The 27,626-nt window shown below is 36.7% G+C and overlaps 1 protein-coding gene across 2 annotated transcripts in view; it reads right to left on the bottom strand.

Annotated features, from left to right (window-relative positions):
- Positions 1-27,570, bottom strand: part of CFI (complement factor I) — a 38,088-nt gene extending 10,518 nt beyond the window's left edge. Inside the window, exons 1-10 of one of the 2 annotated variants that reach the window (XM_028491536.1) lie at positions 27,414-27,570; positions 14,463-14,742; positions 12,478-12,631; positions 9,231-9,397; positions 8,249-8,362; positions 7,994-8,104; positions 6,023-6,073; positions 4,406-4,429; positions 4,218-4,238; positions 1,252-1,287 (exon numbers count right to left, since the gene is read on the bottom strand). In XM_028491536.1, the coding sequence (XP_028347337.1) occupies positions 1,252-1,287; positions 4,218-4,238; positions 4,406-4,429; positions 6,023-6,073; positions 7,994-8,104; positions 8,249-8,362; positions 9,231-9,397; positions 12,478-12,631; positions 14,463-14,742; positions 27,414-27,470 (1,015 nt within the window). In that variant the 5' untranslated portion in view covers positions 27,471-27,570. The remainder of the gene's footprint in view (positions 1-1,251; positions 1,288-4,217; positions 4,239-4,405; positions 4,430-6,022; positions 6,074-7,993; positions 8,105-8,248; positions 8,363-9,230; positions 9,398-12,477; positions 12,632-14,462; positions 14,743-27,413) is intronic. The other variant, XM_024119261.2, reaches the window with a different exon arrangement.
- Between the last annotated feature and the right edge of the window lie 56 nt (positions 27,571-27,626).

A 27,626-nucleotide genomic window follows, 5' to 3' on the forward strand; every position in this document is an offset into this window, starting at 1 on the left:
CATGTGATGATATTTCCTTCCTCTGTGAGCACTCAGACAAGGCATGTTTGTCACTGGGAGACATGGTAGAGCAAGGCTTAAGACATGAATTTGCAAGAGAATTCATGACAAAGGAAGAAAGTAAAAGTATAAGATGCTCTTCTTATTCTCTCGCTCTATTTTATCATGTCACAAAAATTTCTGCAATCCCAAATGAGAAAGGAAAATTAATATCACTCTCAATTACTTTGAGCATATAAGAAGGAGGTAGGTCCTCAAGGGAGAGAAGTTGTGAACAAATGTGGATAAAAGATTTTGGGGTGAGTCCCATCCATCCTAAGAACTGTGTTGGGGGAAGAGTGTGATGATAAATTTTAAATTTCTGCTTGGACCTTTGAAAGAAGAGGGACCCCATCATTTGAGGACCATGAAACCAGCTTGGGTAGTATCTGAAAATTAATGTTACCTTGAGTAGAAAATAAAGGGCCTTTGTTGGAAATCCCTCTAACTGATATCTGTAGCTTTGAGATCTAAATCTTTCACTCATTGCCTGATTTTTAAAAAATGGTTGATAGTTTTTGGGCCTGGCAATTGGAAGGGAGTCTTACATGAACTTCAGTTTTTAAACCTCCTAAAATAGGGAGATACTTCATTCCTAATTTGCATTTGAGCTTGTTACTCACCTAAGGTCACACAACTAACAGATAACTGAGTCAGGATTTAATACAAGTCAGTCTGACTCAAAAGCTCTTATCAATTACTGTCTTCCCAGAAACTTAATACTTTAATTAAATTTGGCCCTCAGTGCAGAACTGGCCAAGATACAGATCTTCACAGACCTCCTGTTATCATGGTTTAAAATATTGCAAAAGAGCAGGTTCATTCAATTAACATCTATTATTTTTCTATTTCAAAATGTATGTCCTGGGTCACACTTGAAATCTGGTTGTTTTTGACAAAACTGACCTAACAAATCTCATAACAAATAGAAAAATCTTTTGTAGGACTAGAGTGTTGTTTTCATTTCAAAACTAGCCATATGAATTAACCCATTTTAAAAGCAGTTCTCAAGAAGCATTTATGCTTGTTTTTCTTAAAAATGATAAGGAAAGTAGTCATGTTATTTTTTTCTATTTAAGTTGATATCAAAGGTAATTGTTGCTTGAATCAATTATATTGCATATATGCATACATACTCACACACACGCAAATGACATTAAAATGCAAATTTAACCAGTGAAGCACCAGTAAAAAAGAATAATGCTAACTTACCTGCATCCATATCAGCAGTCAACATTTCTGTTTCTTCTATAATCAAACAAAAGTTCCAATGTTTAATATTGTGTTTATAGTAAGAATTAAATCATTAAAATCATTTAAACTTTGATAATGATTATCTGTCTAAACCTCGTCCTACCTTGAAAAAGGACAGTACAAAATCTTATTTCCTTTCTATAGCTAGGTAATTGTGAAGGCTCAAGATGAACTATGAAAGAAAATTTTCAGGCACAAACTAGAGGTGTCTGTTGGCACAAGTGAATGGTTAGACTCACGGTGCTGCAGAGTTCTGCATTTAGAGCAAGCGAAACGCCTGGTTCAGAGAAGAAAAGCATCTCTTTCAACTCTGCATTTGCAAGGTCTTTTTTTTTTTTTTTTAATTTATTTATTTATTTTTGGCTGTGTTGGGTCTTTGTTTCTGTGCGAGGGCTTTCTCTAGTTGCGGTGAGCAGGGGCCACTCTTCATCGCGGTGCGCGGGCCTCTCACTATTGCGGCCTCTCTTGTTGCAGGGCACAGGCTCCAGATGCGCAGGCTCAGTAGTTGCGGCTCACGGGCCCAGTTGCTCCGCGGCATGTGGGATCTTCCCAGACCAGGGCTCGAACCCATGTCCCCTGCATTGGCAGGCAGATTCTCAACCACTGCATCACCAGGGAAGCCCTGCAAGGTCTTTATATAAGGTAGGGAGCAGTTATAGACACTGATTGAAATAGTCCTGAGCTGACATTAAAAAGGGTCTTCTCATTTTGTATATATAATAAGGCACCTCTTAACAGGGGTCATGCAATGTTTAATTGGTTTCAGTATTAGGCATAGTTATTATTAGTCATCTGGGATGCAGAAGTCAAAAGTTAAACAAAAAGAAAAACAGAAACACATTCTCTCTTCTTCCTTTTTTTCTCTTAGACCTTTGCTTGAAGTTATATGGGATGATTCCATCTTCACTCTGCTGTCCTAGAACATTTCAGTCATGGACAGGATCATCAGTTCTTTGACCTGAGGATCCAAAGGTGAATTCCCGCAACATGTTGTTCTGTCTTGGATGAGGTTGCAGCCCAGAGGGGCAATGTTACTTTGCTGCAGCAATCCTGTGTTTTATCACTGGATTTCCCAACTTCTTTTTGGGAGAGAGATACATGTATCTGTTATGCTACACATCTAGGTTATTTTCTGCTCAGAGCTTTCACAAAAGCAACAACATGAACCAAAGAGAAGACTTCATATTAAATACTCAACAAAGGAAGATGGGGAAAGTCCAGTGTAGCTGAGATATACTGGATATTAGAAGAGCAGCATAAAACGCCAAAAGCACAGACCGTAAGAAAAACAATGACTTTGATTAAATAAAGATTTAAACATTTAAAGATTAAATTTAATCTTTAATCTTGGCTAAAGTTAATAGATGGGTGACAGAATGGAAGAAGGTATTTGCATGTCTAAAACTGAAAATGGATTAATATCTAGAATGCAACAAGAAAGAAGACTGCAGCCCCAATATGAAATGAGGCAAAAGATGTGAACTAGATAAAGGACAGAAGAAAGAAAAGGAAGAGGAAACTTAAAAAGCTAGTATGCATATGAAGAGAAACCCAAAATCATTGGTTACGACAAAAATTCAAATTAATAATGCCATATCACTTGAGAGTATGAGACTAGCAAAATTAGAAAGCTGCATAGTACTAAATGTTAGTGGGTTTGAGGCAAGCCCTTGGGTGTTGTCGGTGGAGGTGAGGACCACTCTGCCAGAGAACGAGCAGGCACTAGTTTGTCAGATTAAGTAGAGGCATACCCCAAGACCCAACAATTCTTGGCCCAGCTAGATGTCTCAAAGAAATCCTGCCACACATCCTTAAGGAGAGGATATTCATTGCACTGTGAGTGCGGGCTGAGAGTCCATTACTGAGAAGGTAGAGAGTCACTTGTGAAAGATGAACACCACAGTGTTTTATCATGTGGCAGGTAGAAGCAACAGATTAGATGGGAACATCGCAACATGGACAGATCTTAAAAACGTAACGCTTTGTGAAAAGATAAAAAGGAAATATAAAATCTAGAACACAATACTATGTGAATTACAAATGTATGCTCACAAGATAACAGTACACACTGGATAAGAATGTATACAAACAAAAAGACATACACATTAAATCACATTAAAATGGTTGCTTACGGGGAATGGGAGTAAGGTATAGGAATAAAGGAGAATAAATAAAGCAAGAGAGGGGGCTGGCCTGGACAGAGATGATCATGTGCCATGAGCTAAGGAATATCATTAAGTCATCTCTTTGCCCCTGAGGTCTGAAACTAGGAAGGAAGGAAGGACAAGAAGGAGGGAAGGCGAAAAGGAGTAAAGAAGAGGAAACAAACAAACGAAACCAAAACAAAACAAAACAAAAAGGACAGCAGCCTTGGAGGACAAAATGACAAGTCGGAGGGAATACAAAGAAATAGTTGAAATTGCCATTTAGAACAGGGCTGATCTTGAACATATAAAAGTCACTCAGGAACCCTAAGGAGGACCATAAACTTTTAGTAGTCATTTTATATGAATAATGAAGAGAGGGAAGACCCTAAAGAGCTGGAAGATTTCGGGATATCTGTTACAAAAGTAAATAAGAAAATACCTGTCATAAAAAGATGTTATCTTTCCTCTGGTGACAATTTCTTCAGGAGCTGCCTTGGTTGTGGGGAAAAAGCAAAGGAAGAGAAGGGTATTTGGCAGAGGTGAAATGTGCAGGGAATGCGCCTTGGGTGGTTTTTGGCTAGCAGGCTGTGAACGGGGAGTGTGAGAATGAAAGTTTACCACACTGCGGGGGGGAAAAGGCCACTGTGCCTAAACAAATGTTAAAACCGGTTATGTCATCCTCAGTTAATAGTTACCTTAAAATATAAGATAATAGCAGTGCTTGCTTGTATTTTGTTTCAATTCGGCAATATCCCGAGAATTTAATAAATTTTTTACCTTGAGCCATATGTAAAGCGCCTGAAAAAAAAAAACAAAACCAAAAAACTTACCACAGCAAAGGATAATTTTTATTTGGAAAAAAAATGCATACCATTTCAAGCTAGAACACCTTATTCTTCTTCTCAATTTTGTAATATAAATTTACAAAATTTATTTATTTAAATCTATTGTAAAAATAGATTTACCTTTAATTTCAGGATGTCCAGTTCCTAAAAACAAAACAAAAAACTCACTGTAGCAAAGAGATCATTTTCACTTGAATTAAATATACACTAATCATTAATATTTCAGTAATAGTATAACAACTTTAATATTTACAAAAAGATAAAAGGGAACCACAGTATATGCCATTTTTTGTGGGCACAACCAAATACTTTGATTTTTAATACTGCCTAACAAATGTTTCGTCTTACATTTAAAAGCACACCAGTTTCGCCACAGCAAGGAAATCATTTTAACTTGAGTTTTAAAAAGAGATTCATATTTTAGATATATTTGAATACATACCCAACAGCAGACTTATTATATAGTTAAACAAAATTTATTTACTCTTTTTAACTTATGTTAATAAAAAGTGGGTTTATAAAGGATAAATGAAATTAAGGTATACTCCAAACCTCCCTTGGTTTAGTAATTCTGATCTGTTCCCTGAAAGGAGAGATCAATGAATATATTAATATATTTATTTCACATCTCTGCTCTCATTTGCTCTTTCTCAGAGAGGGAAAAATCAGAATCATTATTGAAATACAAAGCGGAGCTCACTCTAAAGATGGATAAACTAAAGTAACAATGACAGTTGACAAAATGTATTTTTGATATGGATTCAAGAAATTAATACTAAAAGTAAGCTTTATGTTGTAGTTATTCCCTTGCAGTAGGATTCTTTTTTTTTTTTTTCTGATAAACTAACAAATTCTGAGGAGGAGGAGAGGGAGGGAGAGGGGAAGAAGAGGAGGAGGTGGAGAGGAAACCCCAAATATTATTATACTGAAGCAGTGAAATCAAACTGTAGAGCTTCAGAGAGAGACAAACACTGTATGGTTTCACTTATATATGGCATCTAAAAAATCCAAACTCATAGAAAAAGAGGTCAGATTTGTGGCTACCAGAGGCAGGGGTTGGGGCTAGGGGATTGGGTGAAGGTGGGGAACTGGGTGAAGGCGGTCAAAAGGTACAAACTTGCAGCTGTAAGGTAAATAAGCACTGTGGCTAGTGACGTCACCAGCATGGTGACGATAGTTAACACTGCTGTATGGTATACTTGAAAGTTGCTTTGAGTAAATCCTGAAAGTTCTCATCACAAGGAAAAAGAATTGTAACTATATGAGGTGACGGATATCAACTAAACTTATTTTGGTAATAATTTTGCAATATATGAGTCAAGCTCATGCTGTACACCTTAACTTCTACTGTGTTGTATGTCAATTATATCTCAGTAAAACTGAGGGTGAGGGAAGCTATCAAGCTTCACTGGCAAAAGTCAGGGCACTGTCTTCCTCCCTGAAAAATTTTTTGAAATTTCTTTCTCGCCTCTCTTCACTAAGGATTTCACTACATTTAACCAACATTAAAGTATTTTGCTCAACTGCTTTATACCCTTCAAAAAAATTAACGTGATTTGAAATCCTAAAAAGTGTGTCTTTTAAGAACTGATATCAATGGAAAATTAAACAAAATTTCATTAAGGTCAAATAAATACTTGGCATACCAAGCAACTATACATGATATAATTAATATCAATTAACTTATCCATACATATCTTCAACATTTATTTAATGCTTATGTGGAAGGCACTTTACCTGGGACATTTGGAACGTAAAAATAATTTGATCCTGTTTTAAAGGTGTTTCCTGTTGAGAAGGAAAGGTAAGACGAGTACAAAAAACTACAATAAACCATTAACAGTAATTCAGTGGTGTCCTGACATGGACTTTACCACTACACAGGAGGCTGTTGTATCACTTCCCAGTTTGTGTTCTGTTACATCATGTCAATGGCTTGAAATCACCCATGGTGGGAGTAATTTACACCCTAGAAATTAGCAAAAGCTACAAATCAGGGAGTCCCTGTCCCTCTTCAAAGCCAACTGTTAAACATTTACCAGCGCACCACTGGATTTGTTCCATAAGTGAGGTGGATTCAAGGACCCACACTCCTCCTGCAGCCTTCCCATCTTTGAAGAAAGCAGCTCCATCCTTTCCATTCTCAGGCCAAAGCCCCTGGAGCCGCCCTTGACTGCTCATTTGTTCTCACACCCCCATCCAATCTATCAGCAAATTTTTTTGGCTCTAGTTTCAAAACATATCCAGAATCTGACTGCTTCTCATCATTTCCATTCCTACCAACTTATCCTAGTTACTATCATCTCTTCCCTGGATTACTGCAGTAGCTTCCTCACTGGTTGCCCTGCTTCGCCCCTCGCCCTCATACAGCCTATTCCCCACCCAGCAGCCAGGGTAATCGTGATTTAAAAGGTAAGTCAGATCATGCTGTTCCTCTGCTTAGAGACCCAATTTCACTCACTAACAGGCCTCAGTGGATCTGCCCTGATCTTCCACCCAAGCGTTCCAACCTCTTCCACCGTTTGTCTTTTAACCCACTAACCCCACCTGGAACATCCGCCACACTAGCCTCCTTGCTGATTGGCTCTCAAACATACTGGAATGGTCCTGTCTTAGGAACACTGCACTGGTTGTTGCCTTTGACTAGAATACTCTTCCGCAGACGTCTGCATGGCTGGCTCCATCTTTTCCTTCGGCGCTTTGCCTAAAAGTAATAGTGAGTGAGCCTTCCCAAGCCGCCTTACCTAAAATTTCAGAACTTACTGCCACGCCTCTCCCTGGGGCATTTGATATCTTCCTTGCTTGCTTTATTTTTTTTCTTAGTACTTATTATTTTACTAGATATTTTTACTTATTTCTCTTTATTGTTTCTCTTCCTCCACTAGAATATAAGACCCATGAGGCGGCAGGGATTTTGAAATGTTATTCACTATTGTAACCCCAGCATCTGGAACAGGACCTGGCACACATAGTAAGAACTTAATAAATATCCGTTGAGTAGATGAATGAATATATTAACTTAGGGAGATTTTTTTTCCTCCAGAAAGCATCAATGGGAGAAAGAAGTCAGTCTGTGTGGGACACAGTAGGTACCTAGTAAATATTTTCCACCTTTGGAGGTTTTCCAATGAGCACCAAAAAGCAAAGAGCACCTACTCACTGCTTTGAAACTTGGTAAGTAAAGGGAAAGAATTAAATATCATTCTGCCTTTCTACGATGAACTGAATTTCATGGAAACAAAATAGTTCTTCTCTATAGAATTCCAGTTAATAAATGCAGAAGGCATGTTGAGTTAGAAATTGCCATTTTTAAAGAGAAGGGGGGAGGGATAAATTAGGAGTTAACATATACACACTACTGTATATAAAATGGATAACCAACAAGGACCTACTGTATAGCACAGGGAACTCTACTCAATATTTTGTAATAACCTATAAGGGAAAAGAATCTGAAAAAGAATATATATATATACACATATATATATACATATATGTATATATATATGTCACTGTGCTGTACACCTGAAACTAACACAGCATTGTAAATTAACTATACTTCAATAAAAATTTTTTCAATAAAAATTCTAAAAAATGAAATTGCCATTTTATAGTCCCTATTGACAAATTGGCCCTAGGCAATAATTACAAAGCCTGCTAAAACCCCTAGGTCAAATAATGAAAAAAAGTAACCACGAAACTTTAAATTACCTTCACAACCAATTTCATCTTCTCCAGTAATGCAGTCCACCTCACCATTGCACTTATACTGCTTTGGAATACAAACACCCGATTTACAGGAAAAACTTTCACCTCGGCACTCTGTGCAAACATAAATACAAGAGGGGTGGTTTTTTTCATTCTTAAAATGGAATGAGATGGAATCTTAATTCAATGGTAAAGTTGCTTCTACTTTCTTAGTCAAAAGAATGCTTTTGAGGGTTTAAAGGCTAGATTCATTTCTACCTTTACAGCACAACTCATCACTCTGGTCTCCACAATCATTGACACCATCACAGGCCTTCTTCTGAGGAATGTGTTTCCCATTCACACACTGAAAGGAGTCGTTTGTTGGAGAAACTGTAAAGTAGGAATTATCTTTGTGAAATTTATCTGTGGAGTTGTGGGTGACATCTTTATCACATGTTTGGAATAATGGGGACCTGAAGATAAAGCCAGGCACAAATAAAAAATGATATAAAATGCATGGGTGGTAGCATTGACATAGTATATATGATTAATAAGGAAACTAAATGCCAAAGCTGGCTTACGGATGCCCTTTTATAATCTCTGAAAACCAGCATTTATTGTGGAGGTCTCTGCTCGCTGAGATGGGGTAGGGGATTCGGGAATCAGGAGCCTTTGCTGACACTGGCGAACTCTGGTGCTCATCCATTCCTTTCATGCTACTACTTTATCCCCCACCCCCATCCTGAGGCTTATTTGGCAGTGTTGTTTACATTTTGATGGTACTTTTTTTTAAGCACCAAAAAAGGCTTTGGTCTTTAATACTGTACATATGGCTAAAATATTCCAAGGTCAGGATGAAGGAGAAAAGTGGCAATGATTGCCTGAGGCACAGATGTGGTCACTTAACCATTTTAAAGGAATGTGTAATCGGCTGGACCTCTGGAGGGAGATGCTGAGTTTCTTCTAATGTTTTATTAACTTGTGTTTGCTACATCAACTTTAATCCATATGTTCAAGGAATCAAAGGGGAGTCAAGCAACTTTACTTCCCATATAGGAACCTGATAGAAGTAATATTTGAATGGCAAAAAGGTACAATAGGGGAAAAGCACCCATTTCAGCTCTAAAACCCAAAATATGATTTTGCCATTGTGTGTGACTGGCAAGAGGGTATCTGTAATTTGTTTGTTTACTACAGACTTGATGTGAAATAAACAACTTTGAAGGAAGGGAAAATATCAGGCCAGTACTCCACTAACCTGCACTCCCTGTGTAACACACCACACCAGCCAAACCCTCGGAACTGCTAGTTCGTCCCTTAGTAAAAGTACATTCAGCCAAACTGGTCTCAAATCCTCGACAATGCACATGTAGACATTCAGTGGAATTTATATGAGGATCTCTTCTTTGAGTGTCAAGAGCACCGCTGCAAATCAAATAAATGAAACAGTAAGGTAGAATAATTAGTACTTTGTATTTATAACTTTACTGTAGGAGGTAAGGACTAATTTCCTCTTATTTTCTACATATGGGTGATAGATTGGGCAATATGCTTAAATTCTCTGAGCTTCAATATCTTCACCTGTAACAGGGAATATAACTACCTCATTGAGTTTTGCAAAGATTAACTAAAACAATCAGTTTAAACTGACTGGCCAAATTTCAAAACATGGCAAGCACCCACAAATATTGGTTTCCTCTCCTCTGTTTCTTGTTAAGGAGGAACGCCTCTTCATCCACACTGCTGATTTCTTTCTAACCTGAGATGTGTCATTCTTGGCCTCTCTCTATGGTGTAACTCCTCTTCTCTACAGGAAGGGAGTGGATTAATTTTATCAGGGAATTTTGTAATGTAAACCAGGAAAGGTCAGCCCAGCTCCTCCATTTTTTCCTTTTGGGTCCTCTTCACCTGCCGAATGCTGTAAGTTTTACCTGGTTGGCCCCATTGTTGCCTGGGATCAGGGAGGTTCAGTTAGTTTGATTCTAGCAGGTCCATTTTGCTTTTACGCTAAGCTACATCCTCAGCTCAGTCTTGACAGTATTAAATGATATTTTGACATCTATGTGCCATTGCTTGGACTTCTCAGTTTGTTCAGAATTTGTGTAGCTAAGAGGCTACCTCAGTGACCCGATATCCTAGAGATGATGAGTTACAGTGAGCTATTCTTCCAGAACATTCAATTGCTCCCTGCTTTTCTCTAGAAGTTAATGGGGAAAATGGGTTAAAAATAAAAGGTTGAGCAAAGATGCATCAGGCAAATATAAATAAAAATTAAGCAGTAATGGCAATATAAATATCAGATAAATTACAATAGGGAAAAAGAGAGCACTTAAAGGGAACAAAGAGGTTCAGATCCATAATGAAGATATAGTGGTCATGAAACTGTGCCAAACCACATCGAAATATGAGAACAGATGGGAGCCATTTGGGGCAATCTGACAGGCGAATAATCTGAAAAACCTCTCAACCTATAAATATCTAAAAGTACTAGATAAATGTCCTCAATGAGCTCTTAAGGAATTAAGGGAAATACCCACTGGCTAAAATCAGAGAAGTCTGTCCATGAGCTTACACAAAATATAAGAATAAAAATTGGGAGATCAAAGAGTGAGAGAGTTTGCCATTAGGTTGAATCATAGGTTGTAGGTCACAAACTGTTGAAAATAAGAAATACTCTATGGCTCAATTTAATGATAAGAGACTCTCACTAATGAACTACTAGCAGATGTGGTTTAGGAAGAAGAAAATTGAAGCCAGAACAAAGAAGTGAGATGAAAGAAGCAACAACAAACCAGGAAGTTGGTAAACATGAGGTACATCTGAGTAAGCACTGACTGAACAAAAGTAATGATAATTGCTTATTATATAATGATAGCAATTAACTTCAGGAATATATAAAAATAAGGTTGAACAAAATACTGGAAACTTGACACGGTAATGCCATTCTTTGTATTGATATTATTCCTGAAGAGGCCAAGGACTTTCTAAGTTAAGGGTTCATAGTATAAATGTAAAGATAACCACTAAAGGAATAGAAATAGGATGTATATAATTTTCAAACCAATTAGAGGAAGAAAAAGGAGAAGATTAAGAAACAACAACAACAGCTTTATTAACCTAATAGAAATTTAAAAAGGAAGAAACAAGAGGACAGAAGAAGCAGGGTAACTAATAAGCCCAAAACAAGATAGGAAAAATAAATTCAACAATGTAAATAATCACAATAATGTAAATGGACTAAACTCTTCAGACAGTTATTGTCATATTGTATTTTTTTAAAAAAATCTAGATATGTGTTGTTTATAAGGGACACACTTAAAAGACAAAAACATAGAAAACTTGTAAGTAAATAAATGGGAAAATATTTGAATAAAGCAATCAATAAGCTTGCTTATTCTAATGGATAACACATCTATTATGCAGAACCCTGCACATGAAGCATTTAAAATGTACTCAGTACAAAGCAAGTCTCAAAAAAATATTTAAACAATTGTCATCATGTGGAGACATTCTCTCTCCACAATAAAATTAAATGGGGGGCTTCCCTGGTGGTGCAGTGGTTGAGAGTCCGCCTGCCGATGCAGGGGACACGGGTTCGTGCCCCGGTCTGGGAAGATCCCACATGCCGCGGAGCGGCTGGGCCCGTGAGCCATGGCCGCTGAGCCTGCGCGTCCGGAGGCTGTGCTCCGCAATGGGAGAGGCCACAACAGTGAGAGGCCCGTGTACCACACACACACACAAAAAAAATAAATAAATAAATAAATAAATAAATAAATGGGAAATCTATATAAAAAAGTTAACCAAAAGCGAACTAATATACTCATTAGGAATGTAAAAAAAGAAACTTCTAAATTATGTATGAGTCAAAGAAGAAATTATATTGAAAATTAGAAAATATTTTGAACTGAACAATAAATAAAATACCCACTTATAGAGGGTTATGGCATGCAGATGAAGCATTACCTAGAGGAAAATTTGTACCTTAAATGCTTATATTAGAAAATAAGAAAAACTGAAAATTGATGAGCTAAGCATTTTAACTAACAGAATTAGAAAAAATACAATAGGGAAAAGAAGAGAGAGAGCCAAAGATAAGAGTTAATGAAAATAAAGAAGAGAAAATTTACAAATACAAAAATCAAAAACACTAATCAAATAGACAAATCTCTGCAAGGTTGAGAAAAAAAAGAGAGAAGGCATATATAAACAACATTATGTATGAAGGAGTGGACGTAATCATAGGTGAATAGAGATAATGATGAATGTATTTGCAAGTCTACAGGTGGGCAAAGGATTGCATCCAGATACCTGAGCAAACTTTGTGTGCTCAGCAGTGTTCTAAGTGCTAGTTGAGCATAAACACACTTCATTCTCATGACAGGCAGTTAATATGCTCAGGTTACAGTTGAGGAAGTTGAGGCACAGAAAGATAGGGTAATCCAAAAAAAAAAAAAGTTGGAATAATAAAATCAGCTCTGGGAAAATTCAGTGACACAAGCACTCACAGTTGAAATCCAAGGTCAAGGCAGGCCACGTTGGCCTGTGTAATGCTCCAGCTTTTTCCACACACAAACATTTTTTTATCTTGGTCTACAAGTTTTACTTCAACAATTCCTTCTGAAGGTCCTTTTTCATTCTCCAAGGAAACACTAAATTGTTCTAAAATTTAAAAAAAAAAGAGCAATATTCAGGCACTCTTTCTCCTCTTGATTAAGTCTCTAAAGTAATAAAATACATAATTTCTAATTAACTTTGAACACCATGAAGAATTTTTTCTTATTTTGGCTGCATTGGGTCTCCGTTGCTGGGCACAGGCTTTCTCTAGTTGCGGTGAGCGGGAGGCTACTCTTCGTTGCGGTGCGCAGGCTTCTCATTGCGGGGGCTTCTCTTGTTGCAAAGCATGGGCTCTAGGTGCATGGGCTTCAGTAGTTGTGGTTCGTGGGCTTAGTTGCTCCGCGGCACGTGGGATCTTCCCGGACCAGGGATTGAACCCGTGTCCACTGCATTGGCAGGCGGATTCTTAACCACTATGCCACCAGGGAAGACCCACCATCAAGATTTTAACAAATGGTAAGCAATCATTTTATGAGGGCTTATTATGTGTCAGTGGTTGTGCTACCCAGTTGTAAAAAAAAGTACCATAAAATCCTCATATCAACCCTATGAAGATTAGGGTGATATTTATCCCTAATTTTATGCATGAGGAATCTAAATTTATCCATTTTTATACATGAGATTAAGTTACTTGCTCAAGGATTGAAGCCAGGAATCTGAACCTGCTATATTGATCTGACTCCAAAATCCGTGCTCTTAAAAGTTAGCCAAGCAAATAATGAAAATGTAAGAAAGGTTTATGTATTCTCATATATTTAAGGCATTTCATGCCTCAAGAGAACAAAAGTCTGACCCTGACAAAATAATCTCCACAGTTGCTTTTGTCCTGTCCAACAAGTAAGAGAGATGGACTCAATTACGGATCTTTCTTCTTCCTGTTCCATAGTATCTTAACATCTCAACTCAGCAATACAAAAATATTTAGGCTACTGTGTGCTGGCATATGTCATGGTAACTTTAAAAAGAACGTTTTAAGCACTCTTCTGTAAATTCATGAAATGTCTGTGATAATTCACATCAGAAGACAACGAGCTTAAGGTTTGCTGTCATAGCTAAAATTTCATGAGCGCTCTCTGGGCACTATTCACAGAGCTTTACATACATCATGTTATTTAATTTTCACAAGAGTCTTATGAGTTAGGAACTAGTGTTACTCACATTTTACAGATGTGAAAACTGCATTCCAGAGAGGCCACATAGTTTGCAATAATCGAGGTGGGGCTTGGAGGGGCTTACAACTAAATCTGACTGACAGTGAGACCCTTAAATCTTAACCACTCTACTAATCTACATATTAGGGTCCCAGCCCTCCTCACTACATTAGGCACATGGATGAAGTCTTGACAAGCTCTCTGATCTGATGTGCCAAGTTTGCTAGGTTGGAGTATATCCTAGGACAGCAATGGCCTGAGCTAAACCTTGGATCAGGGCTGATGGGTTGGGGCTAGGGAAAGGGGTAGGGACTGGTGGGATGGATGCTGGAAGAAATTATTGGGGCTGGGGTCCAAAGGGGTTCCATATCAGTACCAGTCTCATGTAAAGCCCTTTTCACTGGGCTCTGAACCAACTCAACAGCTCTGGGAATAATCCCTTTAGCCAAGTAGAAGTGAGAGTGGGGATAATTCTGAAGGGCTGGGCAGCAGAGAGTGGCATAGGCAATGAGGGGAAGGACCAGCCTCAGGGCCTCATGCTCTAGACTCAAGGGCTGGCTAGACTCTGATGATCCCCTAATTTCTTTAGTTATCACCCCAGTTACTAGTGAGGGTCTAGAGAAGAATTTTGAGTTGTCGTCATAACATTTCATAGGAAAAGTATTTTCTAATAGAAAATATAGTAGACAATTTTCTTCTTACAAAATAAACCAGGCTTTTCCTACCTTCACCTGTGCATGTTCCCGTTTTTAAAAACTTTGCCTCTGGACGAAGACATTCAAAACTCTTTTGCTGACAGTAAGTTGGGTAGCTTTTCCCATTAACTGAACACACCCTGGTACCATTCTTTGGGCACTGATAAGGAAGTTTACAAATACAGGTCCCGTCGATGCATTTCTGCCATGGTTGGCAGAAGACTTTATTGCAGGAGAGACGTGTGTATTTTTCAGTTAAGCACTTTTTCTCCACAAGATCCTCTTGAGATGTGTCTGATGTTGAAGTGGACTATAAGGCACAAAATAAACGTTAGCTTAGCAACAAACTAAAATCTTTTTAAAGATGAATACATGAGCTAAAAATGATCAGTGATACATGGGTATTCACATTGATCAGTATCACCGTCCCAAAGAAATGCATACAGTATAAGACATGTTTCATCAATGATAATTCTCTGTGCCGATAAGGGAAGTATGACAGATAATTTTTAAACTCAAATCATGGAAATAAATGTTGATATAACCTTCTTCAGATGCTATGTATCAAAATCTTCCCCTTCCTGGAATTTATTAAAAATAGAAAAATATTCTAAACATATGTTATCAGGACATCATTTAAGTATATTATGGCACATTAAAAAAGAAAAGATGAATACATGAAGGAAAGGAACAAAACAGACTCATATACCCCACAGTATAGATGAGGGTACTGTGGTCTGGTGGTTTTTAGAATCAAACAACCCTGGCTTCTAGTCTCAACTTGAGCACTTATATGGCCTTGAGCAAGTTACTTACCCTCATGAAACATTTTTCCTCATTTGTAAAATGTTTCCTTCTATTTTGCAAGGTTACTGTAAGGATTAGAAATAAAATGTGTATAATGGTTGGCAGGTACTAGGCATGAAATCAGTGGGAGCTGTTATTATTCAAAAGCCAACATAAAATTCTGCCTTTGAAGAAATCAATGAATCTCGACAGTTATGTTAAGGAGTAGAAAATTTGGTGGTAATTATAGTCTCATGGAATGAATTGAGGAATGAAATTAGTTCTATTAATAAATGCAAAACCATTTGCTAAACTCCTACTCTGTGCAAAATCCTGCTAAGATGAACATGACATGGGCTCTGTCTTCCAAGGGCTTGATATCTAGACAATAAGATAGAAACATGCATAATAACTGGGATAAGTGATATAACAGTCATACAAATAAGATACAGTGTTCTTGGAGATCCAGAGTGGGAGAGAACATGTCTTTCTGGGGGTATTTTTTTTTTTGGCTGCTCCCTGTGGCATGCAGGATCGGGGATCCCAACTAGGGATCGAACCTGTGCTCCCTGCACTGGAAGTGCAGAGTCTTAACCACTGGACCACCAGGGAATTCCCTCCAGGGGTATTTTAAACAGCCTCATGGAGCATCTGAGCAAGGTGAGGAAGGTCAGGTGTTAGCAGAGGGTAGGTGCTAGCAAAACACAGGAGGAATGGTGCACAATGTATTTAGGGAATCGTGTGCGTCCCAAGTGATGGGCTTGTGTGTGCTTCAACTGGGATGGTCATTGGTTAGGAAACTGAGGAGGAAGAGGCAGCAGGAGTGGAGCAAGAAAATGATTTGGAAAGACACTTGAACAAGCAAAAGCAAGAGGACTGGACAATTTAATGCATGTAGGGGCTGACAGTAGAACTAGGTTTTGAGGCTGAGTGTTAGTAAGGATGCATAATGCCATTAATCAATATAGATATTAAGTTAAGGTAGAGAATTATGAGTTTGGCTTGGGACCTGTTGATTCTGATATGCGTGAAGGATGTGCATTTGGAGATATTTTGTAGAAAAGGGAAATGTGTGTCTGAAGCTTGGAAAACAGACGATTAGCTCATTCATCAATTAGTTCACTGAATGATTTAGTAAGCACCACTCTGTGCCAGGGAATAGCCCGAGGCTAGGATCAGAGGGATAAAAATCCCTGCCTAAGGAGTACACCAACCTGAAGAGAGACAGGCAAGCCTGACTGACAGTTTCCCTGGTAGACGTGGGCTGGGGATGCCCTTAGGACAGTGGGCCCATGGCCTGACTAGGAGGCTTGAGAACCTCTCCAAGAAGAGCTGATGTCTGGGATGAGCACTGAGAGCACTGAGAAGGAGTCAGCTGGCAAGCGTGGTGGGAGGTGCTCCGGGCAGGACTGTAAGAACAAGAACAGCAAGAACAGAGAGCCACTGAGAGACTAAACAGTGGAGCAAATTTGCATTTGAGGAAGATCTTTCTGGAGATCAAATCAGACAAACAGGCAGGAGGCCAATTAGACCTGTAGGAATCCAGAGGAAATACAATGAAGGCTGGGAATAGGTCAACTGGGTCAAAAGCCAGTTGTGGAAAGTCAACGCTCTCTCTCTGTCCCCTAGACACCCCCTTTGGAGGATGGGCATCCTTTTGTCCAGTCTCCCCAGCCTCCAGCCATAGCACCCCCCCAACCTTGCTCAGTGCCCTCCAGCTGCAGTAACAGCAAGCTGGGGCAGAAACAAATTGAACGATCTTTAATGGCTATGACGAAGACAAATAAAACCAGTCATATAAAAACCACACAAAAATTTGCAAAAGCTGTGAAAGTCATTCTATCCAACATGCTTTTCAGTGAACTTTATCAAATAGCCAGGAAATTTGACAAATTAGTCATTAACTACACTGGTTTTTGACACACTGATCTAGAATAAAATCTAGTAGTTACATACTTTTCATGGTTCCATGTACCTCTTTTGTAGCACTTATTAGAGTTGACAGTTTTGTAATTACTTAGCTCCTGTGACTTCCACTGACAAAATTTAAGTGTCCTGACAGCTGGGACTGTCAGCTTTTACGTATCACCCTTCTATTGAAAGAGCAATACTCTAACTGGGTGCAAGCAGAAAAAACTTGATTTTTTTCCCCATATTTATCCCTTTCTGAGGTGTCATTTTCCCTTGATCTTTAGAAAGAAACTTGGGCGAGTGCCATCAACTTTTCAGTCACTCTTAGATTAGATCAAAAATGAAAGATTAAAAGACTTTTGGTCCCAGGAACAGTCATATATAACAGTCATATATTACAATGTCCAGTTCTGGGTAATCATTTAGACTCCGACCTTCATTTCAGTTGAAAGGTCCTTTCTCCTAGCTCAGACTTTCTTCAGGGGCATGGTGGGCCTGGTATTCATTGAATGAATGGTGAAAAACAAAAACAAAAACAAAAAGAGAACACTGAGGAGAATTTTACATTTTAGGAGCTGAAGATTTTAGGAGCACGGGCTCTAGGTGCGTGGGCTTCAGTAGTTGTGGTATGTGGGCTCAGTAGTTGTGGCTCGCGGGCTCTAGAGCACAGGCTCAGTAGTTGTGGCACGCAGGTGCTTAGTTGCTCCGCGGCATGTGGGATCTTCCCAGAGCAGGACTCAAACCCCCCATGTCACCTGCATTGGCAGGTGGATTCTTAACCACTGCACCACCAGGTAAGTCTCAAGCCTAGTATATTTTTAAACAACCCCCCTATAGAACAAAATTATTTTCAGTAAAAATCATGAAAGAAATGAATAATAAATTATAGAGAAAAATTTAAACAGCAAATATTTTCTTTTATTGAAATTTCATATATAAATATATACAAAATCATGCTTGTGAAAAATAAAAAAGTAGAAAGTAAAATTCATAGTACAGTACAAATAAGGAAAAAAGTACTAGACAAATATTTTAAATTACATTCATATACTTAATGAAAAAGGAAAAACTGTACCTATATATAGGCCTGTTGCAGTAATGAATAATAATATTACAGTTTAAGAATAATTAAATATATTAATAAAAATAATAAATTTCATTTTAAAGATACTGAATAGTATCTTTCAGTATCTTTACCTAATCTGATATTTTACCTAATATTAGGTAAAATATTTCCTGTATGAACTACTGTTTGAACTTAGCAAACAAAAATATTACACCTTTCAGGCTGCATTGCTTTTACTATTTTATATTTTGAAAACAAAAATTCCAAATGGCCATTAGAATGACAAAACTGAAAAACTCAACTTTTTTTGTTTCTTCATTCTTATAATCACGGTGACAACACTTTATTTTGAATCTATTATAAATTCAGGAAAACGTTAAGAACATAGCGTTTGAAGATGAACCATACTTGAAGTGAATTTGAACAATTCCAATGCATAATGCATATGAGACTGCCTATGTCAGGGTAGAACTGAAAGTTGGCTGAATTAACTTCCATTTTTAATACAATGTCTATTAAAGAATAAGTTTTAAAAAGTGCTCATTTGAAGTTTACATTTGTATCTTAAAAACTCAACCTCAGCAACCCCAACAATTGTTAATAGTGCCATCTAATAAAATAGCCACTAACCAAAAGTGGATATTTAAATTAAAATTATTAAAATTAAATGGGAATTCTTCTGTTTCTAGTCAAGATAGACTTATAAGGTACCAAAGCTACCCTAGTTCTTATTCAGCCTAAACCAATCAAGAAATGGACAAAATACAGAAGACAATGATTTTCAAGACACTGGACATCAGGCAATGAAGGGTAGAGATCCCTGAGACTAAAGAAGCAAATGAGGTATGTGAGCCCTACAGCTGTTCCATGTGATTTCCTTCAGAGAGTTTCCAGACTGTGGTGCAGAGAGGAGGAACTTGAGCTGAGCCCAAGGGACTTCTTGAGTTGAGGAGACAAAGCTGAGAGTCTTGGGAGACCAAGGCAGCTATAGGTCACAGAATAAAGTACTGGAAACAAGTAAGTGGCATAGAGAGAGAACTTTGTAGCTCTGTAGAAGATCCCCTTTTAATTGTTCAGCTGAGTATTTATCAGCACCCAAATGTGAAGAAACTACCAGAGACTGGGGAAAGAACCACCCAATAGAAATCAAGGTAACAGGGCCCATGCTCAAATGGTGCCATGAATAGTGCTTGTTCTCAACATTCAGACTGGAAAATTTCATTATTCATGGGGCATTGGAAGGCGTACAAAGAAGGATCTTGCCTCAGTAGTATGGAACAATTAGTCCTAGACTGAGCTTTGTTCTGGTCCTACCTATGAATGCTCAAAAGCAAGACCTGAAAGGATCAAACTGTTTTCAAGTAACTTAACTGCATCTCAGAACAAAGCTCAAGAATATGTATAGGAATACAAAAATACCCAGCATCTAACAGGATAATATTCATAATAGCTGGCATCCAATAAAAAATACAGGCATGCAAAAATACAGGAAAATATGACCCACAGTGAGGAGAAAAATTAAATTCATTGAAATTTACCCAGAATCCTTAATATAGATGTCAGAATTTGCAGGCAAGTATATTATAATATTTATTATAACAGTATTCCATATGTTCAAAAAGTAGAGGCAAGAAAAATATATAAGGGATCCAAATTGAACTTCTAGGGATGAAAATGACAATATCTGAGATAAAAATACACTGGATGGAACTAACAACAGATAGGACATTGCAGAAGATTAACAAACCTAAAGATTTATTAATAGAAACTATCCAGAATGAAATGTGGAAGTAATAGAGAATTTTTTAAAAATAACAGGGTATGAGTGAGCTGTGGGACAGGTTCAAGTGGTGTAGTATATGTAGTATATGTGTAATTGGAGTTTCACAGGAGATGAGAATGAGATGGGAACAAAAAAGTTATTCAAAGAAATAATGGCTGAAACTTTTCCAAATTTGATAAAAATTATAAATCAGATTCAATAAACTTAATGAATCCCAAGCAGAAGAAACATGAAGGAAACTCCACCAAGGCACATCATCTCAAATTACTCAAAGAACAACAGTGAGAAAATCTTCAAAACAGCCAAAGAAAAAGACCCATGTGCAAAGGAACAAAGGTAAGGGTGACAACAGAGGTCTCATGCAATTGAGAAGACAGTGAAACAACATTTTAAAAATACCAGAAAAAAAACCCTGTCAACCTATAATTCTATACCCAGAAAAACTATCACTTGAAAATTAAGGCAAAATAACAACCTTTTTAGACATACAAGAGTTGAAAGAACTAATCACCAGCATATCTGCATTACAAGAAATGTTAAAAAAAAAAAGTCTTTCAAGCAGAAGGGAAATTATCCTAGATGAAAATCTGTAGCTACATGCAGGAATGAAGAATACTGGAAATATCTGGAATTTTTTATATGGGGGTGGGGAGGAGGTAGCCGTTATCTCTGCTTTGTACCTTTTCTTATAGTATCTTTGACTTTGGTATCAGAGTAACATTGACCTCATGGAATGATTTAGGAAGTAAGTATTCTCTCCTTTTTGGTGGGGGGGCAAAAGAGTTTGAGAAGATTTGGTGTTGTTATTTGGTAGAATTCACCAGTGAAGCCATCTGGTTTTGGACATTTCTTTGATAGAAGTTTTTTCTTTCTTTCTTTTCTTCCTCCCTTCCTTCTTTCCTTCCTTTTCTTTCCTTCCTTCCTTCCTTCCTTCCTTCCTTCCTTCCTTCTTTCTTTCTTTCTTTCTTTCTTTCTTTCTTTCTTTCTTTCTTTCTTTCTTTCTTTCTTTCTTTCTCTTCTTTCTTCCCTCTTTCTTTCTTTCTTCCTTTCTTTTTAAATCACTGATTTAATCTCTTGTTACATGTCTGTTCAGATTTCCTATTTCTTCTTGAGTTGGTTTTGGTAATTTGTATGTTTCTAGGAATTTGTCCATTAATCTAGGTTATCTAATTTGTTGTCATATAATTGTTCACGGTATTCTTTTATCATTCTTTTGATTTATGTAAGGTCAGTAATAATGTCTCCACTTTCTGATTTTATTTATTTGAATCTTCTTTGTTTTTTGTCAGTCTAGCTAAGGTTTGTCAATTTGGTTGATCTTTTCCAAGAACAAAATTTTGGTTTAATTGATTTTCTTGTCTTATTATTTTTAAAATTTTTTCTATTTCTATTCAAATATTTATTATTTCCTTCCTTCTCCTAGCTTTGGATTTAGTTTGCTCTTCTTCTTCTAGTTCTTTAAGGTGTAAAGGTAGGTTATTGATTTGAGATTTTTGTTCCTTTGTAATGTAGGTATTTACTGCTACAATTTTCCCTCTAAGTACTGCTTTTGCCAATCCCATATGTTTTGGAATGTTGTATTCTGTTTTCACTCATCTCTAAGTATTTTCCAATTTCCTTTATTATTTCTTCTTTGACTACTCGTTAAGAGTATGTTGTTTATGTTCCACATATTTGTGATTTTCCAGTTTTCCTTCTGTTACTGATTTCTAGCTTTATTCCATTGTCTTTTGAGAAGCTACTTCATCTGATTTCAATATTTTTAAATTACTGAGATATATTTTGTGGTCTAACATATGGTCTATCCTGGAGAATGTTCCATGTGCACTTGAGAAAAGAGTGTATTCTGCTGTTGTTGTGAGGAGTGCTTCTATATGTCTAGTTGTCAGGTCAGGTTGGCTGACAATACTGTTAAAGTCCTCTATTTCCTATTGATCTTCTGTCTAGGTTTTCTCTCCATTTTGAAAAGTGGGTATTGAATTCTCCAACTATTATTGTAGAATTGTCTCTTCCTCCCTTTAATTGTCAATATTTGTATCATGAATTTGGGGCTCTATTTTTTGGTGTGTATATGTTTATAATTATATATTTTTAACAAACTGACTCTGTTATCAATATCTAATGTCTTCTTTGTCTCGTGTAACAAGAGACAATTAAGGTCAATTTTGTCTGATATTAGTGTGGCACTCCAGGTCTCTTTTGGTTACTATATGCATGGAATATTGCTTTCCATCCTTTCACTTTCAACCCATGTGTGTCTTTGGATCACAAATTTGTCTTACAGATAGCCTACAATTACATCTTTAAAAAAAAAAATTCTACCAATCTATGCCTATTTATTAGAGAACTTAATCCTTTTACATTTAAATTAATTACTGATAAGAAGGCCTCACTTTTGACATTTTGCTATTGTTTTCTGTATGGCTTATACCTTTATTGTCATTTCCTCCATACTGCCTTCTTCCATGTTTAGTTGATTTTTTTGTAGTGAACAATTTTGATTTTTTTCTCATTTTCTTTTCGATTATTTAAAAATATTTTCTTTGTGGTTACCGTGGGGATTATACTTAACATCTTAAATTTATAGCAGTCTAGTTTGAATTCATACCAAACTAGCTTCAAGAGCATATACAAACTCTGCTCCTGTACAGTTCCATCCCCTTTTATGTTGTTACTGTTATACATTACATCTTCATACATTGTGTGCCTGTTAATTTATAATTTTTAAATACATTTGTCTTTTAAACAGTGTAGGAAATAAAAAGGAGTTACAAGCAAAAAATAAAATTACATTGGCTTTTGTATTTATCTATGTAGTTACCTTTACTGGAATTCTTTATTTCTTCATATGGCTTCAAGTTACTGTCTAGAGTCCTTTCATTTAGCCTGAAGGACTCCCTTTCTTGTAGTGTCTTTCTTTCTTTCTTTCTTCCTTCCTTCCTTCTCTCTTTCCTTTTTCTTCTTGTAGTGTGTTTCTTATAGAGCAGGTATACTAGCACCTTCATCAGCTTTTGTTTACCTGAGAATGTTTTAATTTCTCCTTCATTCTTAAAGGATAGCTTTGCTGGATATAGAATTCCTGGCTGATAGTTCTTTTCTTTCAGCACTTAAAAAATGTCATCCCATTGTCTTCTGGCCTTTATGGTTATTGCTGAGAAAGATGCTGCTAATCTTATTGAGGATCCTTTGTCCATGATGAGTTGCTTTTCTCTTGCTGCTTTCAAGATCTTCTGTTTTGTTTCTCGGGTTTTAATAACTTCATTATTATGTGTCTTGGTGTGGATTTCTTAGTGTTATCTTTTTGGGGACCAGTAAGCACCCTGAATCTGTAGATTCATTATCTGTTATCAAATTTAAGAAGTTTTTGGCTATTATTTCTTCAAATATTCTCTGACCCTTTCTCTCTTCTCCTTCTGAGATTCCTATCTTGTATATATTGATGGTATCATACAGGTCTCTTAGGCTCTTATTCTTTTTTCTTTCTGTTCCTCAGATTGGATAATTTAATTGAACAATCTTCAAGTTCATTTACTCTTCTGCCTGCTCAAATCTGCTATTAAAACCCTCTAGTGAGTTCTTGGTTATACTTTTCAGTCTAATTCCTTTTATGATTTCTGTCTCTTCATGGATATTCTCTATTTGTTCATACATCATCCTCCTGGTTTCCTTTAGCTCTTTGAACATATTTAAGATGGTTGACTTAAAGTCTTTGTCTGGTAAGTTCAAAGTCTCTTCTTCCTCAGAAATAATTTCTGTTAATTTTTCCTGTGAATGGGATATATTTTCTTGTTTCATTACATGCTTCATAATTTTGGGTTGAAGACTGGATATTTTGAATATTATAATGTAGTAATTCTTTTTTTTTTTTGTAATAATTCTTGAAATCAAATTCTTTCTTCTCCTCGGGGTTTGCTTCCCTTGCTTTCTGTAGATTGTAGCTGTTTGTTTACTAACTTTTCTAAACTGTTTTTGTAGAGTTTGTTTTTTTGTCTTGTGTGGTCCCTGAAGTCTTGGTTCCTTTACCTTGCATTCAGCTAGGGTTTAGACAAAGATTTCCTTGAAAACAAGGAACCAGAAAGAGAGAAAGAGAAAGGGAAAGGGAGAGAGAGGGGGAAAAAAAGAGAAAGAAAGAAAGAAAGAAAGGAAGGAAGGAAGGAAGGAAGGAAGGAAGGAAGGAAGGAAGGAAGGAAGGAAGGAAGGAAGGAAGAAAGAAAGAAAGAAAGAAAAGAAAGAAAAGAAAGAAAGAAAGAAAGAAAGTAAAAGGAACCTCTCAAATTGAGAACAACAAAAAAAACAGTCCCCCAGGTTTGCAAATTGGCTCTGTGCTGGGGCACTCCTTCAATGTTTAGCCAGGTCATTTACAATTATGTCTTAGCCTTTACTTCATGCTTGCACTGAGCCTGGAGGTATAGGCTTAGAGTCTTCTTAAGTGTTTTCTGAGCTGCATCCTGCCCTGGGCATGTGTGCTGCTTTCTAAATTCCCCATTATACACAGGGACTTTTGAATGCACTAATTTCCCATTGAAACTCTAACTTTTCCTTCCAAGCTTTGGCAGGCTATTGTATGTCTCAACTGTAATCTTTTGTCCCAGGTGGCTGTAGGTTGTTTTTTTGCTTGCTTTCTAATGTTCTTGAGAAACATCTGCTGGCTTTCCACTCTGAGTTCCAAGTTAGATGAAACAAAGACAAGTACATTGTGTCAGTCTTTCAAGTAGCCCCCGGGTAGGTTAGAACAAACACAATTCTGTTTAAATAAAGTCTGCTCTGTTCCTTTTAGAGCTAGGGACTAGAGTTCCACGCTGGGAATGTGGACTGCCACCTTCAAGACTGCCACTGAGTTGGGAACAGGGTGGGGTAAGGGCAAGGAGAAATGCCACAGTTTTCCTACCATTTTTAAATTGCCTTTTTCCTTCATTCAGCATTCACTTGGGTGCTGTAGGCCTCTGATAACTGGAGTTCTGACGAAGGTGGTTCTGAAAGTTTGCTTGATTTTTCTATTTTTTTGTGGAGGGACAAGTGTTTGGATTTGCCTACTCTGCCATGGTTGCTGACATCACTCTCTGCATTGTGTGTTGCCTCCTGTGCATATCCTCTTTCCAGCATTTTGTGACTCTGCTGAACATCACCCTACTTTTTTCCTTCCAAAATACTACCCATATAAACCAAAGTTTGCAATATGCTTGTAGGGTAAAGTAAAAATTTAAGGTTTCAGTCAGGGATTATGTCACAGCACAGTACTATCACTGTAGGTAACCATATTGACTGAAATATGTGGCTTCCCTGTTCTTTAATATCCCTTGGTTATTCATACAGCAGCCACTCCCTCTGTGCTCTGAGTTTCTCTCCCATCCTTTCCTAAGTCCCCTTACCTCTTTGTCTGGGTAGGTTCAGTAAAACCAGAATTCTCATTTCACTATTCAGAACAACTTAAGTCTAACCCACTGCCAGCCCACCCCATCATTGACATCATTGATTCAATGACAAAATCCACCCATCATTGATATATGATGGGTGGATTATCAGTCCATCAAAATGGACTCCAAATCAGTCCATCAGAATGTTTTAATATAAAAAGGGAGTGGGGCTTTTTATTCCCTAGAAGGAAATATGCTCCCAGCTTTCAAAATAACAAATATTTCTCCTAGCTGTACATATTTTATTTCATGTTGAAAATGTAGATATATTTTAAAACTTCTTTGAACACATTTATGTTGTCTCTATGGTAACCTCCATTTTAAAATAGTTATTTCTCAGCAGGTAGGATAAAAAATCATTCCATTTTCTTTTATAAACTAATATTTTAAGAAGTTCTGGAATTTTCACAAATATGATATTAACTCTTTTCAAAATGCTGTTTGTTAAAGGAATGAAGACAAATTTATTGTTGGATGATTTTTCAGTAAAAGAAAGAGGCTCTTTTCCTTTGTGTAAATGAAAACTACTATATTCAGGTTTTTTTTTTTTTTTTTTTCCTGTTTTTTGTCCAGGAATCCAAAATGTGGCTGAAATATCTTTTTTTCAAAAAACAAATTTTTCTTGTTATAATGTAACATATTTATTTGGTATTTAAAAAAGAAAAATAAAGAATGAATAAAACAGAACTTCTGAACTCCGAAAATTCATAAATGCATAAAACATAAAATAAAAATCACCAGCAATCCCATTACTCAGAGATACCAACTGTTATTTATTTGATATACATTCCTCATGAAATTTTAAATTGCCATTTATATAAGCAGTTATATGTATGTATTTGTGTGTGTGTGTGTGTGTGTGTATTTTTCTCTTTAACAAAAATAAGATATTTAGTGAGGGCTTTTTTATTTCAATAAATATAAAAGCACAATTTTAATGGCTACATGATAGTTCATTTATGGACTACAATAATTTAATCGATTTTAATCAACAAGCACTTACTTTACTTCCATTTGTTCTGTACTGTAAACATTGCATATATATTTTAGAAGTTACAAGAAACAAAGTATATAATTCTGATTTCTTAGGTAGTTTTCTTTAAATATTTGCTGCTATAAACAGGCATTAAAACAAATTTTGGAATTGTTTCAAAACTCTTTGATCACAAAAGCAGGCAATCATCAATAAGTATCTAAAATGTCTTAAACATTTCTAACTTTAATAGACCAGCTTTCAGACTGCCTACAATCTGTCATTTTGGTTTCAACTCCTTGAGCTGCCTACAAAGTCTCTACTCTGATCAAACGGGTTTAATTCATCTGGAAGAGCCCAGTGCTGTGCTATCTTTCTGCCATAACACTTGCTGCTTTTTCAGGCTGAAAAATCACTTCCTCTTTCTCTCCACTGATCAAATCTAATCCAGAATTATAGGCCTAGCTCAAATCCTATTTGACCCATAAACTCTCCCTGACCTCCTAGCAGGAAGTGATTTTTCCTCTCGTTAATGTCCCTTGGCAGATAGTATTTGTACCATTTTTTTTGCAATTAAATATATATGTCTTTTAAAAGTTCCTTCTCTTGTGTTTTCATATATTATTTAAATTTTGCTTATTTCCTCATTGGCATACTTGTATCGTCTTTCTACAACTGTACCAAACGGTTACTGAAGGAAGAGATCAGTCTTGCCATTTGCCCAGCACTCTACCTTGCACATAGATAGAGGGAGCTTGATAAATGTTTACTGATTTAATAATTACTGTAAATATAGATCTATATTAGTAAAATTCTCATTCAGTTCAATTTCTATGCACAGAGAATAGCATATGAAAAAAGAAATTTCTTAAAGCTCTTTCATCAAGATGTTAACATAAAATCTTTGTTACTGACTAGATACTGTCATTGTTGGCAACTGAACTATGTAATCCTTAAGTCAAAATAGTATCCTTAAGATGTTTTCTGTATTTTTATAGTATTTGAAATATCTACTTAAAATAGTTTGCATAAATATTGAATTACTTACCTCACAAGAACTTAAGCAGAAGCACAAAAGTAACAGAACAGCATGAGCAAGCTTCATGTTGGAGACAATCAGGGTCTGTATCTCTACTGTGGACTCTTCTGCACCCCAGATATTCTTTTGAAATTTAATTTTTAACCTCTGAAAAAATATTTAAAAAGAGAAAGCCTCCTAAGAGCTTTGTACTTTTGAACTCATGTAGATTTTGGCAAAATT

This window comes from Physeter macrocephalus, chromosome 7 (genome assembly GCF_002837175.3).
Source record: "Physeter macrocephalus isolate SW-GA chromosome 7, ASM283717v5, whole genome shotgun sequence".
Classification (NCBI taxonomy): domain Eukaryota; kingdom Metazoa; phylum Chordata; class Mammalia; order Artiodactyla; family Physeteridae; genus Physeter; species Physeter macrocephalus.